The 17,575-nt window shown below is 37.5% G+C and overlaps 1 protein-coding gene across 9 annotated transcripts in view; it reads left to right on the top strand.

Moving 5' to 3' along the window:
- Window positions 1-1,657: 1,657 nt before the first annotated feature.
- GOSR1 (golgi SNAP receptor complex member 1) overlaps window positions 1,658-17,575 on the top strand; it is a 53,906-nt gene continuing 37,988 nt past the window's right edge. The window contains exons 1-5 of one of the 9 annotated variants that reach the window (XM_047707619.1): window positions 1,658-2,816; window positions 5,944-6,064; window positions 10,043-10,130; window positions 10,494-10,601; window positions 14,994-15,085. In XM_047707619.1, the coding sequence (XP_047563575.1) occupies window positions 2,813-2,816; window positions 5,944-6,064; window positions 10,043-10,130; window positions 10,494-10,601; window positions 14,994-15,085 (413 nt within the window). In that variant the 5' untranslated portion in view covers window positions 1,658-2,812. Of the gene's footprint in view, window positions 2,817-2,920; window positions 2,990-3,433; window positions 3,588-3,716; window positions 3,818-3,883; window positions 4,283-5,943; window positions 6,065-10,042; window positions 10,131-10,493; window positions 10,602-14,993; window positions 15,086-17,575 lie in introns of those variants that run through there. The other 8 variants (XM_047707623.1, XM_047707616.1, XM_047707617.1 and 5 more) reach the window with 8 other exon arrangements.

The following is a 17,575-nucleotide window of genomic DNA, read 5'->3' on the forward strand; positions in this document are numbered from 1 at the left end:
ATTCAGGGGTGAACATGATAGTAAAGTTTTATCTTAAGGCATTTGTTGACGCATAACCAGTGACTGAGAGAGATACCTACTAGCGAAGAGGTTAGTCAAGAGGCAGAGAACATGAGCAGAAGCTGTAGGCAGTAATCATTGGATTGGGGGAAAATGCAAATTTAGCATCTATCAAGGAAGAGGGCGCTGCTCAACAGGCTTCCAGTTAGACACTTGAGTGGCTACGTATTAGAAGCAAGGGATAATCAGAGACACATTTTTACGAACCCAGAATCCTATGTGGTGTTAGTGCCACCCGGGGCTGGAGTAAGCTGATGTGCCACTACCCAAACCGCTGGCACCAGGCAGCAACAAACTGACTCTTGGGGAAGATAACATCTGAAGCCTCAAATGATTACTACAAATTTTAATTTATGATGTATAATTTATAACATATAAATAATTGAAAGTTATTTCTGTTGTCAAAAGACAAAAGATGAAAGATCAAGGGGAAAAAAAACAAAAAGAGTCCCATGAGAGTTACAGACTTTTCATTTATCAGTCAGAAACTTTAAAATAAGGACAATGAATAAATGCAAAAAGAAAAGATGAAGACTTTTAGCAAAGAATTGAAATCTAGTAAAAAGTAAGCGGAGGTTTTGATTCCAGACAAAATGGAGTAGATATATCTCTCTTCTAATCCTCCTAATAACCAGAGCAAAAAATCTCATGTATTGTCTACAAAACAAATAAGATTCAGGACGGTGGAGAGAAGAATGCAGACCAGTTAGAGACCTCAGGATTCAAGGAATGATATGTGGTGAATTCCTTGGGTTTTCTTTCTGCCTCATATATCCTACAGTGGGTGTTGCATTATATGTCCCATAACGGAGGAGCTGGCAATCCAGAGATGCCAAAGGGTGGAGACGTAAAAATCCCAAAGAAAATACTTCTGTAGCCAAAGGACACAGAAAGGGGCAGCCTACCAAGATGGAATAGTTTTATTTTTTTTTAAAGTGTATTTATTTATTTATTCATTTGACAGACAGATCACAAGTAGGCAGAGAGGCAGGCAGAAAGAGAGGAGGAAGCAGGTTCCCCGCTGAGCAGAGAGCTCAATGCGGGGCTCGGTCCCAGGACCCTGAGATCATGACCTGAGCCGAAGGCAGAGGCTCAATCCACTGAGCCACCCAGGCGCCCTGAGATGGAATAGTTTTAAGCAATAATTGCACTACCCCAGCCAAATGCTACTGAGAAAACTGAGGCCCATCTCTACCCCTTACAGCAAGGGCTAAACTGGGGGCAAAGACTCTACTTGCACCTGGCTATAAAGAAACCAGGATGGTGGGTGGTGTCAAAGAAGGCCCAGGTCAGGGAGCCTGGAAGGCTCAGCTGGTTGCCTGTCAGACTCTTGGTTTCCATTCAAGAACAATCCCAAGTCGGGAGATCAAGCCCACATCAGAAACACACTCAAGGATAGTCCACTTTCGCTCTTATTCTCCCTTTCCTTCTGCCCCTCACCCCTGCACACTCTGAAATAAATATTTTTTAAAAATGAAGATGATGACCCAGGTAAAGAGCCAGGACCTCCATCACAGCACAGTGGTTATAAGCACCCCCCCCCCGGTTATGGTGTCAGCGGGTGCCATCTGGGGAAGGGTAACAAGGCACCCCCAACATAGCAACTGGGTTATCAACAGAGGCCAGGGGAGAACCTGAACTTCTCTACTTCTACCTTGAAGCAACAAGCCAGTTTCCCAGCACCCCCACCGGCACAAGGTCAGAAGAGTTCTGCTTAAACAGAAGACTTAAATATCCAGGGTCTTATAATACCTTAAAATAGCCAGGACTACAACTTAAAAATCATTCATTATACCAAGAACCCAGGAAATTTCAACTTGAAAGAAAAAAAGATAATTAACAGATGTCAATATCAAGATGACACACATGTTGAAATTATCTGACAAGGACATAAAAAATATTTTAGTGAGAAATTACAAATAAACTTAGGACAAATGATAAAAAGAGTCTCAGCAAAGAAATAGAAGATATGAGGAACCAAACGGAAATTTTAGATTTGAAAAACCCAATAACTGAAATTTAAAAATTTAGTCAACCCCCTCAATAGCAGAATGGAAGGGACAGAGGAAAGATACGGCTGTCAGTGAACTTGAAGACAGAGCACAGAAATTACCCAATATGAACAACAGAAAACAGGCTGAAAAAAATTAGTAAAGCCTCAGATATGGAGAGTACTCCATATCTCTAACTAAAGGTCTAGTATTTGTGTCATCGGAGTCCCAGAGGGAGAGGAAAAAGAGTATGGGGCAGAAAAAAATATTAGAAGAAACGATGGCTGAAAATTCCCCAAATTTGGCAAATGACATAAACCGAAGATTCAGGAAGCTGAGCACATCTCAAGCAGAATAAAACCAAAGAAATCCATACTAAGACACATCTTAATCAACTTTCTGAAAAGAAAAAGTTTTGAAAGCAGTGAGAGAAAAGATACCTTAGCTATAATGGAAAAACAATTCAGAGAACCGCCAATTTCTCATCAGAACCATGGAGGACAGGAGGAATTGGCACATTTTCCAGTGCTGAAGAAAAAAGAAAATTGTGAACCTCAGATTCTATATCTGGCAACAATATTTTTCAGGAATGAAGAGAAAATCAAGACGTTATCAGATGAAGGAAAACTAGTAGAATGTGTCTCCAGCAGACCTACTCTTTAAAAAATGGCTAAATGAAGTTCTTGAAACAGAAGGAAAATGGTAAAAGAAGAAACCTTGGAACATTGGGAATGAAGAAAGAAAAATGGAAAGAATAAAATATGGGTAAATACAGTTAGCTTTCCTTCTTTTGAATTCTATAAATTACGGTTGACAGTTGAAGCAAAACCGATAACATTACCTGGTGTGGTTCTCAATGAATGTAGAGGAAATCTTAAAGACAGTTCTAAATGAAAGTGGGTAAAGGGACAGGTATGATTTAAACACCTTTACAAGAGGTAACTTTTCTACATTTCACTGGAACTGGTAAAATGTGGACACAAGCCAACTGTGACAATTTATGTATCTATATGGGTGGCTTTGGACGGCTGATTCTAACAGGTTGAGGGGGGCAGGATGAGGTGCGTGGAAGCAATTAGCACACACTTTAAGATGAAAGGGTTGGTCTTGGGAAGAAGAGAGCCTCAGGTTGGCTAAAGACACACATTGAGAAAAGGAAAGGGGAATAGGGACTTGCGTCTGACGATGACTTTCTTCTCAGCCAGGCAGACCCCTGCTGAGAGAGGGGATTAGCCGAATTGAGGGCGATGATGCGGGCTTGGGGCGCCGAGAGAGGATATGAGCACCAGAAGGGCACATAATTCAGATAGTGTCAGGGGTTAAAATTAGTTTTCAGCCCCACTGCTCAAAAGCTGTAAAGTAATGAATTGACCGCCAGGTGGCGGTGTCTGTGGAAGCTCACGTATCCCATCGGCCCTGGCGCCGGGGCGGAAGAAGGTGCGGAGGTAATTCTCTGGCTCGCATCGCCTCTACTCTTCTATCCCGACTGACGTTGGACAACAAAGATGGCTGCAGGAACCAGCAATTATTGGGAAGGTGAGGGCGAGGCTTCCATATGGGTCTCGCCGAGAGGCAGAAGGGCTGGGTGGGGACGGGTCTTGGGGGAGGCGGCAGAGGAAAGAGCCTGGCCTCCGGAGCGTCCGAGCCGGCGGGTGGGGCATGTACAGTCGGAGCCCCGGGCCTGGGGGCTGAAGAGACCGAACGGTCTGGGGCAGGGGGCTGACCGAGAGGCAGCGAAACCTGGAGCAGGGGTTGGGCCGAGAGAGGTGAGCGGCGATGGAGTGGAAGAGGGTCCTGAGTCACTGGAGGAGAACTGGGTTGAGGAGCTAAGCGAACTTGGACGCAGGGGTTTGGGGTACGAACTCTGAGAGGAGACGAGTTTTGAACGAGAATATTCCGAGCCCAGGAGGCTGGAAGACTCAGCGTTTTAAGAGTTGAGGTCACTGTTGGACAGTTGAGCAGGATAAGGGAAAGAAGGAACTTGTCAGTCCGGTCCCTCGAGAGAAGTTGTATGAACGAAGTGCCTCCTACTCGGTCCCCCTGGCAGCTTCAGGCTGGGACTTCGAGGATTGGGTGTCGAGTCCCGTTTGAAGGCAGAGGAAATACCTTTACCAAACTCTGCTGTGAGATGAGTTTTGTTTAAAAGAGAACGTTGAGAGAACCAGTGTGAATAGCAATGATTGCATTTGCTGTACCTCTTCTGCCAAAAGAACTGTCTTGTGATTTGACGAGTACGTTTATTTAATTACTGAAAATATGTTCCGATAAAGTGCGCTCATGTAAAACTCACTCCTGGACCATGATAACGACCACGGATCAGAGAATGCTCATCTTTTTCTTTCAATTGTGTCTTTGCTTCATTACAATAGAAACTACTCTCCAAGCCTCTCGGAAACCACAAGTAACAGTATTGTCACTAACAGCCCCTTGGTCTGAGAGCTTAATTCTGAGTTCATCCATACTTGCTTGTCTGTATGTACCTCGGTCCTACTTTCAGAATGCTTTTAGTTGATGTTTTCTATTAAGAAAGACAGTTACTCGTTAGAGAGAACCATAATTATAGTTTAAAACACGCATTTAAATGCCTATTTGAAATGTATACTAGATAGAAAATATTTTTAAATTATGTACACGTGGCTATTAGTATTTTTAATACTAGTGATTAGGCTGTAGTTTTTTGAAGCGCTGTGCTATAGTAATTATAGCATCTTATTATTGACAACCTACTCTGTGCTTTAAGCTCATGGTTACTAAACCCTGAAGGTAGGGTCCTGGGATCCAGCTCTATGTCAGGAGGGGAGCTCAGCGGGGAGTCAGCCTGAGGATTTCTGTCCTTCTCCCTTTGCCCATTCCCCTGGTGCGCGTGCGCACTCTCTCTCTTTCAAATAAATCTTTTTTAAAAAGTGGAGGTTCCTAAGTAGATTTTCAATAAATCTCAGAGTCAGTTCTCAGAATCTTAGAACATTAGGATGAGTGAAGATCCTGAGACTTGGTCATCTCTGGCAAAATATGCTCCACTGTATTACAGTGCTTCTTACTTCTGGTTGCTGATAAATATATTGAAATAATGTTTTGTAATCCTTATTCCTGAAAGATGAGATCCTTACAATATTCCTTTCTAAATTTCAGCCCTTTTATTTTGACAGCCACTTTACCTTGACTGAGAGTACTCACATCTAGATGTAGGTTTCTGGCCTGGGGCTTCTCTCCCTTAACCACTAGGCCAAACTACTATACCAGTGTTTCTGTCTGCTTCTGTTCTTTTAAAACTTAGGCCCTTATTTTGTCATACTTATATTTGACCTTGTTAATTTAAGTATCTCTAAATTTCTTTCAGTAAACTTATTGAAAGACCCAATTTTTAATCCGTTGTTGATTATTTTTTCTTTAAGCTTCAGCTACTAAGTCATTCTACTTAAAATTTCATAAGCTTTGGAATAAAAAGAGGACAATCTCTGTCAAAAACAGTGATGGTTTCTTTTTTAATGAAGTTAGTTGATAAGTTGTTACAATGCCTGTTATAAACCATACGCAGTTTCTTTATGAGTTGTATTCTCTCCTTTTTCCCCCCAAATTACAAAATTGTAGACATTGTTACAGAAATATGTTTCAGAGATTTAGAACATTTGTTGTCTAGCTATCTTTGGAATACAGGTGAAGTTTTCTACATCCCACTGTTTCTCCCCTTCTTGACCCATCTGAAGTTTAAGTAAGAGACAGTTTGCCTTTCTGGGTAAGTCTTTGGCTGTCTCCTTTTAACACTTTTTTCTTTATGAGGTATCTAGATCAATATATGATTATTTTCATGGTTTATTCAGAATAGTTTTGTAATTTTTATGTCTGCTGATGGACTCTTAGTGTTTAGTTATTTACTTTTCAAATTTTGTTAAAGATCTCAGGAAACAGGCTCGACAGCTGGAAAATGAACTTGACCTGAAACTAGTTTCCTTCAGTAAACTATGTACAAGTTACAGTCACAGCAGTGCCCGAGATGGAAGACGCGACAGGTATAGGTACTACCAGATTCTGTCTCTTATGCCTTAAACCATAGAATGTTTTAAAAGCATTAAAAAATAAACTGAAATATATAACTTTGTAACTTGGTCTATTGGTGAATTTTTCGTATTTTATTTTTTTGTTACTGATTATATTTTAGAGATTTATAAAAATTCTTCTTAATTCTTGAGACTAACATTCATTTGGGATCCTCAGGCAAAGGTTGTGGTGGTGTTAAGAGGGAAGTGCTAAGGCTTAAGAATGAGTTTTTCATTCTTTTTCTAGTTCAGCCAGTGTAAGGAGATATGATTTGTATTTTGTATTTCTTTATATTTCTTATGTATTTCTTATATCTCCTGGTTGCTGACTGGATCTGAGAAACTACCCAGATGTAAAGTATACATACTGCTAGTCTGGTGTTTTAGAATGAATCTAATGCAGTGTGTATCCTCACTATTAATCATCTAAACTATTTTTTTTTTAAGATTTTATTTATTTGTTCGACAGGCAGAGATCACAAGTAGGCAGAGAGGCAGGCAGAGAGAGGAGGAAGCAGGCTCCCTACTCAGCAGGGAGCCCGATGCGATGTGGGGCTTGATCCCAGGACTCTGGGATCATGACCCAAGCTGAAGGCAGAGGCTTTAACCCACTAAGCCACCCAGGCACCCCATCCAAGCTATTTTTAATTTGAGGTGTTTTTTTTTTTTTTGAGAAATCGGAATACTATTGTATTGAACACCTGGAAAATGTAATCTTATCTTTGAATCTTATGCTCACTTTAGGCCATCCACTTGTTTAAAAAAAAATTAGGAAATATTTAAGACACTTAGAAAGGTATAAAGAATAAAGGATCCTCATGTGCCTATCTCCCTCTTCAAGAAATAATCATTATCAGTTCAGTTGATATCAGTTATCAGTATCCCATTTTCTGCCTCATTGTCTCCATGTTTTTACTACATATGTTTGTTTCCTAAACAATTTATGGTATCTTTCTGTAGTTATTTTGCAACTTGCTTTTTGTTTAACAGTATCTTTGTGATTAAGCTTTGGATACATTTAACTGTGGTATATTCATTTGATGTATCATATTGTGATCATATGGTTGCATATTGTAGTCTGTAGATGGACATTGTTTCTAATTTTTGCTAATTAATAATAATTTTAATAGCTGACACAGTGTTCCTCAGGTATCAGGTACTATATTTTAAGCCTTTTATGTGAAGACTGCTAGGAACATTTTTACCTATAAAAATATTGTATATCTAGCAGTGGAATTGCTGGTTGCATAGTTAGTTGTTATCCTTTCTTTCACATACTTTTTTGAAGATTGGCAGTGGGTGGGATTTTTTTTTTTCCAGCTAATAATAATAAAACAATAAAATTGAGCATAGGTTTAATCCCAGGTCTTTCTATCTCCAGAGCCTGTACGCTAAACCTTTCTGTGAACATTCCAACAAAAGACTCATTTCAATACCATAGCCAAAGTATTGCTTCTTTTTAATAAGGGCATATTATTAAAGAATTAAAGATAGCAAGGCCAACATATCGACTATAGGACCTAAAAGTAAGCTGCCAGCATGTCATAGAGCTTTGACTGTAGTACATTGTTTTGGACTTGCCTTTATTTAGCAAGCAAAGAAAATGAAGAAGGTTCTTTTGTATGTATAAACTTAATTTTATCACTGGAAAGCATTTTTCCTGAATTAAGTCTCCTACTTGACTATGCCAATGAGCATACAATTTTTTTTTTAAGATTTTATTTATTTATTTGACAGACTGAGATCACAAGTAGGCAGAGAGGCAGGCAGAGAGAGAAAGGGAAGCAGGCTCCCTGCTGAGCAGAGAGCCCGATGTGGGGCTCGATCCCAGGACCCTGGGATCATGACCTGAGCCGAAGGCAGAGGCTTTAACCCACTGAGCCACCCAGGCGCCCGAGCATACAATTTTAAAACTGAATTGTCAAGAGACAGAATTGCACGATGCTTTTTCTGTGTTTACTGTGCTTCATGAACTTATACTTTTATGACCTTTTTAAAGGGAAAACTATCTTGAAAACATTTCCCAAGAAATTCTACAACAGATTGAGACTGAGTTTTTAGATCCTATAGCCCAACTCTTCCTTTAGTAAGAAGCCTCAGGCCATGAGGATCAAGATCCGGTGTATATTCTAAGTGTTTTGTTAATGTCCAGATTGAAAGCATGTCATAATGAAGAATCTCAGTAATGACCACAATTTTCCATCTAGGAGTAACTTATTTTTACTTTCTGTATTTTGAGAATTTGATGGTCTATGGATCATCACATATCTATAAAATGAATTCAGTTTAACTGAATCGTAGTATTGTGGAGAAGGAGTTTTTGACCATTTCCGTGGACTCATATACTCTAAGAATGGTAAATATAGAGATTGTCTCCTCACTCATTTAATGAGTATCTACCATGTGCCAGGCACTATTCTACGTGCTTGCCATATATCTGTGAACAGGCAGTTTCCCTCTTCATGGAGCTCATATTCGTTGGCCCAATGTTCTTTTTCATGTATCTGGTAGGGGAGGATCTGTATTAGTAGTATTTAGAGCATTTTTGCCTGGGTGCATTCTAATACATAACCACAGAACTTTGGGTTGACTGAAGAACTAGATATTTAGATATATTTTAAGGCAAGTAAATTGACATGTTTTAAGAAGAAATAAAAATTTGGACCTAATTAAACATCTTAAAAGTAAAAATCCTTTTTATTAGTCACTTTTTGGTTATTTCATTGCCCATTACTATTGCTGTGGAATTGTCCCTGGAGAAGGGAAATAGTAGCTAAAGTGTTTTTTTGATGTTAAACTGATGATTTAATCTCTTTTCATTCACCACACCCAAGCACTGTCACAGGGCAGGACAAAGTCTTCAGTAAGATTGAAGAGCATTGTCATTGCCTGCATACTTATCTGTGTCCAGTATAACTGAGATCTCTCTTAAGCTGCTCACATGATAATGCATACCATTTGGGGAGAGAATGAAGGTTAGTGGTTTTTCAGAAGAGGCAAGAGAAATTTTCTGGACATCTGGTTTTAGGATCTGAATCTGTCAAATGTAAGTTTCATTTGCAAAAAGTTAGATTTTTGACTGACTGTTCATATTAGAAGACAGTTGACGTTTTTGTTTAAAAAAAAAAACAAAACCCTGAAACAGTTGTATAATATAAGTGGAAATGTAGAGAGTTGGCACTGAAACTTCCCTGCTGGACATGGTTATCTGTTATCTTAGACTTAAAGTCAATTCCTGATTACTTAATAACTAGGTATCCAATCTGGATTATGTAAATCTCAGTGTTATTTCTCTTTGGTTAAGAGTTGAGGAAAGAAGAGAGAACTTAATTTGAGGAGCCGTTATTGTTTGGAGTAAAAATTAAAAGATTATTCCTCACGGATCCCATAACATAATCCGTAATACCTTTTATGCCTCCTTTTTTATGTAGTACTACTTCTATGGTTTTGTTTCACTAAGTTTGCACTTTTAGATTTAGCATTTAATTGGGCACTGCCATTGTGTAAGTTACTTTCATTTGGGAAATTTCTTTACATTATTAAGGTTAGATGTATGTATTAAAGTTTAGAAAAATCTTCTATACAATTATATTTTATACTGGGGTGTGCTTGAGTGGCTCAGTCAGTTAAGCATCCGACTCGAGATGGAGCCCTGCGTTCAGGCCCTCTACTGGGTGTAGAGCCTGCTTAAGATTCTCTCCCTCCCTTTGCCTCTCCACTGCCTGCACCACCACAACACCCCAACACCCCCACAAAAAAATTTTTAATTTATACTGAATATAATAATTAGAATGTGTGTGATCTTTATAGGAAAACTTCATAAAAGTTATAGCTTCTTAAACAAAGAACGTCTCTGGGGTTCCACTTGACCTCTTTAAGAGTACCTTATTATTTTAAGGATGTTTTTAAAGGATTAGGTTTGAGTAATGGATTCTCTTTAATGGAACTTCTCTTTAGCTCTGACACAACACCCCTTTTAAATGGATCAAGCCAAGACAGAATGTTTGAAACAATGGCAATTGAGATTGAACAGCTTTTGGCAAGGGTAAGTACTTTCTGTTAAATGGCTATTTTACTAGTCAATTGTGTTAATCACTTGTTAGATATGGTACTAGATTATATTAACACAGACATGTTTGTAGAAATCACCCTTTCATCTAAGATAAGTGCCTGTCCAGGCCCCTTGTATTTTGATTATAGCCATTCTCGGGTCTTATGGGTATTACTTTAGGCTTTATGGACTATTGTGGGGGGAAGTACTGAATCCTTCTCTGTCTTTGGTTTTGGGGTGGTTTTTTGTTTGCTTTGCTCTTAGCTAAACAAGCATACAGGCAAATACTTTACTTTTATCTCTTTATAGTGCTTTTTAAAATATTTTTATTGGTTTTCTTTTTCTTCTTCTTTTTAGCTTACAGGAGTAAATGATAAAATGGCAGAATATACCAACAGTGCAGGTGTCCCATCTTTGAATGCTGCACTGATGCATACATTACAGAGGCATAGAGATATTTTGCAGGTAATGTATTGGGTTTGAGATTTTTAAGTTATTGTAGTATTGTTTTTTTAATCTCTGAATAGAATGCGTATAAATGTATTTAAGAGAATAAAGGGAAGAATCTTCTGGGACAATAAATACTTTGCTATAGAAATTTGTCTTGTTTTCCTTTTTTTTTTTTTTTTTTTGGTATGATAAAATTCTGAAAATATCTGATCGCTCTTGCTTTTGCCTGGTAAATAATATTCATCACTAGGTAAATATACTTCTACTGTGGGAGACCTTGCTAGCTCCCAGTAACAGTGAAATAGCTAATGGTCATGCATAGGCCAAATACCATGGTTTAGAGTATACTTTCATCAGGCTTTGAAGATAACGTGGAAGGGAGGTAATTTACGATATTTAGTCTGTTTGAGAAAATATTAAAAGTGTACCAACAAAATGAAATAAACTCTTAGATTTACATACAGATGTGTTAAATAGGAAGTAGTACAAATAGGAAGGCAAGTGTTTTTAATATTGGGAAACTTCAGCAATCATTTCTAATTTTAAAAACACTTATAAAAATAGGAATAGGAGGATACTTTATTTACTTAAGGCAAAAATGTGTATCTCATGTTAAAGCTACCCTGATGCTTAATAATAAAGCACTGAAAGCATTCCACCTGAAGAAACAAGATAAAGATATCCCCAATCACCACAGATGTTTATTATTGTTTTGGAAGTTCTTGATGGTGCAATCAGACAGAGATATAAATAAACAAGATCTAAATAGTGACAAGAAAGAGGCAAAACTTTTATTATGTAGCAGTGAAAAATTACTTATCTAACACAACCAAGAAAAACAACTGAAAAAATTAGAAACAAATTTAATAAAATGATAGATTTTGAAATTAATATATTAAAGCAAGTTTCCTTACATATAACCAGTAACCTGAGAGAAAATATAATGGAAGAAACTAAAATCCTTGTGTATAAATTTAGTAATAATGAATAACACCTGCATGTATAAAACTTTACAAGGAAAATAAAAGATTTAAGTATGGGAAGGAATTACTCTGCCTTTGGAAGATTTCTCTCTAAGCCAACTTATGAATTGAGTGTCTTCCAAATGGAAAAAGAGGTTTTTGTTTCTTTTTCTTTTTCTTTTTTTTTTTAATTAGCAAAATGACATCAAAGTTTATTTGGAATCACAGACATACAAGTGTAACCAAGAAAAAAAAAATGTGAAAATGAAGATAAGTAGTAAAGGATACCTAATTCTACCAAATATTAAAACCTGTTAAGAAGCTGGAAGAGTTAAGACAGTTTGATTCTGGAGGAAAAAAATATACCAATAGAACAGAACAGAGTTCACATGGAAATTAAGTTTCTGATAAAGGTGCTATCTTACTTTATTTATTATTTTTTAAGGTTTTTTTTTTTTTAAAGATTTTATTTATTTATTTATTTATTCATTTGGCACAGAGAGAGAGTATAAGCAAGGGGAACAGCAGAGAGAGAAGCAGGCTCCCCAGTGAGCAGGGTACTGGATGTGGGCCTCAATCCCACCTGAGCTGAAGGCACCACTCAGGTGCCCCTAAAGGTAGTATTTTAGATCATTGGGAAACAGAGTATCATAAATTAAGTAGACCTGTAATAATTGGCTAATTATGTGGCTGGTGGTGGTTGCAGGGGAGGGGGAAGAGGGAGAGACCAGGAGGAACAAACTTGAATTTCTGTCTCAACCCTCACATCCAGAATAAATTCCAAACGGACAAAGATTTATATGTAGAAAAAGAAACTATAGAAGTTCAAAATAAAGCATGAGTAAAATTATACATTTTGGAAATTATACATTTCTAGGGGAGCCAGGGTGGCTCAATTAGTTAATCATCTGCCCTTGGCTTTGGTCATGATCCCACGGTCCTGGGATTGAGGCCCACATCAGGCTCTTTGCTCACGGGGGAGCCTGCTTCTCCCTCTCCCCCAGCTTGGTCTTTCTCTGTCAAATAAATACATAAAATCTTAAAAAAAAAATTATACATTTCTAAACAATACTTAATAGCAGAAAAACTATAACAAATGTCTGATTTGCTTAATGTACAGAGAAATAATAGAAATAAAAAGATAACCTAATAAGAAAATGGGCAAAGGATATGAACTGGCTACTTACAGAAAATGACCAAAACCATAAAAAGATGTTCATCTACATGCCAAAAGGAAAATATACTAATCAAAATGAGGTAGGATTTTTCACCTGTCAGAATAGCAACTATTGAAATATCTGTAGCACATTACAAGACTATAGAAAAATGGGCCCTCTTCCACTATGTTGCTGGGAACATAAATTGGTGGTCTTTTTAGAAGGCAGTTTAGCACTGTCAAAATTTAAGAGTCTCATGCTCTACCGACTGAGCTAGCCAGGCGAGCACTGTCAAAATTTAAATGTAAGATTCTTTGATCCACTTCTTCTGTTAGGCATTTACTCTTTAAACACACTTTAAAAAGAGAAAGAGTCAGTAAAATATATATACAAGAATGTTTATTTTTTAAACAGTATTTTTTAAAAACAACAAAATAACTAAAATGTTTACTGGTAGGGAATTGACAAAACTATGACAGTCATAAGATAGAATTCTGTACAGCTGTTAAAAAGAATGTAGATTTCTGTTCATTAATATGAAAAGATTGCTTGATACCTTATGAACTACTGAAAAGAAGGTATATAGTAAAGTACAGCTGACCCTTGAACAATGCGAGGATTAGGGGTGCTGACACCCTGCCTCTCCACTCCTGTGCAGTTGAAAATTTGCATATAGCTTTGACTTCTAAAAACTTAAGTACTGGGGCACCTGGGTGGCTCAGAGGGCTAAGCCTCTGCCTTCGGCTCAGGTCATGATCTCAGGGTCCTGGGATCTAGCCGCACATCGGGCTCTCTGCTAAGCAGGGGGCCTGCTTCCTCCTCTCTCTCTGCCTGCCTGCTTGTGATCTCTCTCTCTCTGTCAAATAAATAAATAAAATCTTTAAAAAAAAAAACTTAAGTACTAATAGCCTACAACTGACTAAAGCCTCGCATAAAGAGTTGGTTAACACATACTTTGTATGTTATACATATTACATACTGTATTCTTACGATAAAGTAAGGTAGAGAAAAGAAATGTTACTTAAAAATTACAAGGAGGGGTGCCTGGGTGGCTCAGTCATTAAGGATATGCCTTTGGCTCATGTCATGATCTCAGGGTCCTGGGATCGAGCCCCACATTGGGCTCCCTGCTCAGCGGGAAGCCTGCTTCTCCCCTTCCCACTCCCCCTGCTTGTGTTCCGTCTCTTGCTGTGTCTCTCTCTGTCAAATAAAAAAATCTTTAAAAAAAAAAAATTATAAAAGGGTGTCTGGGTGGCTCAGTGGGTTAAGCCTCTGCCTCAGGGTCTTGGGATCAAGCCCCACATCGGGCTCTCTGCTCAGCAGGGAGCCTGCATCCCCCCCTCTCTCTCTGCCTGCCTCTCTGCCTACTTGTGATCTCTGTCTGTCAAATAAATAAAATCTTAAAAAAAAAATTATAAGGAAAATGTATTTGCAGAACTGTACTGTAAGGAAAATCCACGTATGAGTGGACCTTTGCATTTCAAATCTGTTTTTCAAGGATCAGCTGTAGTTTGATTTCTTTAGCATAAATCAAAGAAATAATAGGAAGTTTGTATACACAGAAACACAGTTCCTGAAAGAAAATAGAAGAAAGTGAAGGGAGTTATGAGCTGTAGAGCAGGGTGGTTTTTGTTTTTGTCCCTTTTGGTGCACTTTTAGTATTCTCTCCATGTTCATTTATATTTTGTGTTTAAAGGGGCAGTAAGGGCTTTCTGGGAGATGGGATTATGATTTTTATCTTCTCTATACACACCTCTGAATTTTAAAAAGTAATGAATATTCCTTAATCTCTTAAAAGTATGCTAGTAGAAAAAGAAAGGGAAATATTTGAAGATTACTTTTTCTTTACAATTCTTTTGGTTCTGTTCTTCTTTTGACTGGTTTAGGAATTAAATTTCTGTGGGAATTCCAAAAAGATGAAATTTGAAAATAACCCCATTGGGTATACACTAATAAGTAGAAAGAGCCCCTCAAGTTTTATCCTAGGCTATTTGGAATCATTTTATCTTATTATTTTTTTTTAATAATTCTGTCCCATAAGACAAAGTACTAGAAGATACAAAGGATAGTGATTTAGTGGTCTGTTACCCTAACACTGAATTGTTTTCATTTGAAAGAAGCTGGTCACTCTTGGGGAAAGAGATTATAATATTATTTTTACTTCTTGTCTGTTTGATTCTTAAATAGCAGTTTTCCTGACAGAAATTTATAATATGATGACAATACCTAATGGTTCAATAAGAGGAAAACATGAGCTTATGTTGAGATTGGATGTTGATTTATTGCAGGATTATACACATGAATTCCATAAAACCAAAGCAAACTTTATGGCAATACGGGAAAGGGAGAATCTCATGGGATCAGTACGAAAGGATATTGAGTAAGTTATCTTTTATGTTATTTCGTAGGATGTTTACTCAGATTTAGACTTAGACCATATCTATGATTAACTGTAAATTGAGTAGCAGAACCATAATTTAGATTTCAAGGTTTCTGATTCTCATTTTGTAAAGAATTCTCTAATTCTCATTTCACTGTTCTTTAAACATTGCTGAATCTAATCTACTTTGCTGATCTTCTCTAGCTTCTCCTCATTTTATCATTGGCTCCTGCCGACCTTGACTCTGCTATATTAATTCAGAATCCAGCTTAGATGCTATCTTCTGAGTTTTTCTCTGATCTTCTACCACCCACCTTAATAATGATATTGCCAATAACTGAAGCTCTCGGTGTTTCCCTTTCTGATTTACCAGCTATCCCCGTACCCTCTTTCTTAACAGTTTTATATATATGGAGTAATTTTTTAGATAATATATATATAATATATTTAAAGTAATCTTTATTTCTCTGGAATTTGAAATATCATGCTTTCCAGGTCTTATTCAGACTTAATAGCATACGTCAAATTATTTAAGAACTTCCAGTGTTTTTATGCTAATCTCAACCCATAATTTTAAAGATTTGTTCTTCATCCCTTTACCTCACTTTCAATAATGCATTCTGATGTTTCATATGGACATTTAAAATTTTTTTCATGGGACACCAAAGTGGCTCAGTCAGTTGAGCATCCAAGTCTTGATTTCAGCTCAGGTCGCGATCTCGGGTTGTGGGATGGAGCTCCTGTTGGGCTCCGTGCTCAGCACAGAGTCAGTTTGTCCCTCTTCTTCTTCCCCAACTCCCTCTCTCTCTTTCTCTCTCTCTGTCTTTCAAATAAATAAATAAAATCTTAAAAAAATAATAAAGCATTTTTCACAACTGAACACAACAAGTTAAATCCATTGGGCATCTAATTAAAACTGAAACTTTCATTTTTGGACCATCTAATGATGCCTATCATTGTCTCACTTATGATAAATTTATGATACTTAATGTTGCATAAGTAATTATTGTGTTTCATAAACATAGTTATGATACACATTACCATATCATAAACTGATACGTGTCATGTGTACTCTTAGAAACATTTTCCTAGAAAACTTTTATTTTGTTACAACAGTAAGACAGTTTTGCAAAAGAAATAATTTCATATTCATTGCATTCAAAATTTTTGCTCAAAACTAATCAAGGATTATCCAGCCATCAAAGTTATGTTCCTTTCCCCAAAAATTATCTTGGTAAATTAATTTTTATTGTTCTTTTTTTTAATGTTTAGTCTTATGTACTTAGTGAAACATGAAAGACTAAAAAAAAAATTTGCCATAATTAGATATTTTGTAATATTTTTAGTTCTCAGGAACATGTAAGTCTTTTGTTTAATATCTGTGCAGACTATTTATGTATGTATTTTCAGGTATACATTGAGAACCAGTATAGGGGACAGCCTATACTGGCCTTATGTCCCCCCCAAATTTGTGGGAGTTGTTAGAATATAGCCCACTGTAATAACTTGCTTTCTGAAAAACAGTCATAAAAGAAACATGTTTCATCCATTCATTAAACTATTTCCTGATTAACAGCCATGAGTAAGACGCTAGATCAATCACAGTAGAGGCTAGAAATGAAAAGACCAACTTAGCCCAACAGGAATTTATAATCTAGGTGCTACGGGGCGCCTGGGTGGCTCAGTGGGTTAAGCCTTCGGCTTGGGTCATGATCCCAGGGTTCTGGGATTGAGCCCTGCATTGGGCTCTCTGCTCAGCAGGGAGCCTGCTTCCCTCTCTCTCTCTACCCGCCTCTCTGCCTACTTGTGATCTCTCTCTGTCAAATAAATAAGTAAAATCTTTAAAAAAGAAAAAAAACTTTTATAATCTAGGTGGTAGAGGGGAGTAAGACATACATTCAAATTAATATACAAAGCAGAATATGATTAGTGAGACGAGCTATAGTAGTAATAACTAACATTTTAAAGTTCTTTGCAATTGTATGCTACTTTTCCTTATATTATCTCTTTTCTGGCTTCATATAATCTTTTGATACAGATAGAAATTATTAGTACCATTTTATAAAACTAGGTATTACGAGACTTGTCTAAAGTTAACTGGCTAGTTAATGATGGGAGTATAGATTTAAATCTAGATCACCTGTTTTCAGGGTGCCTGCCTGGTTCAGTCAGAGGAGTGCACGACTCTTGATCTTGGAGTTGTGACGTCAAGCCCCATGTTGGGTGTGGCCATTGCTTTAAAAAAAAATCTTTTTTTTTTTTAAAGATTTTATTTATTTATTTGACAGACAGAGATCACAAGCAGTCAGAGAGGCAGGCAGAGAGCGAGGGGGAAGCAGGCTCCCTGCTGAGCAGAGAGCCCAACATGGGACTCCGAGATCATGACCTGAGCCAAAGGCAGAGGTTTAACCCACTGAGCCACCCAGGTGCCCTAAAAAAAAATCTTAATAAAAGTAAATCATCTAGGGGCGCCTGGGTGGCTCAGTTGGT

Source organism: Lutra lutra, chromosome 16, assembly GCF_902655055.1.
Source record: "Lutra lutra chromosome 16, mLutLut1.2, whole genome shotgun sequence".
NCBI lineage: Eukaryota > Metazoa > Chordata > Mammalia > Carnivora > Mustelidae > Lutra > Lutra lutra.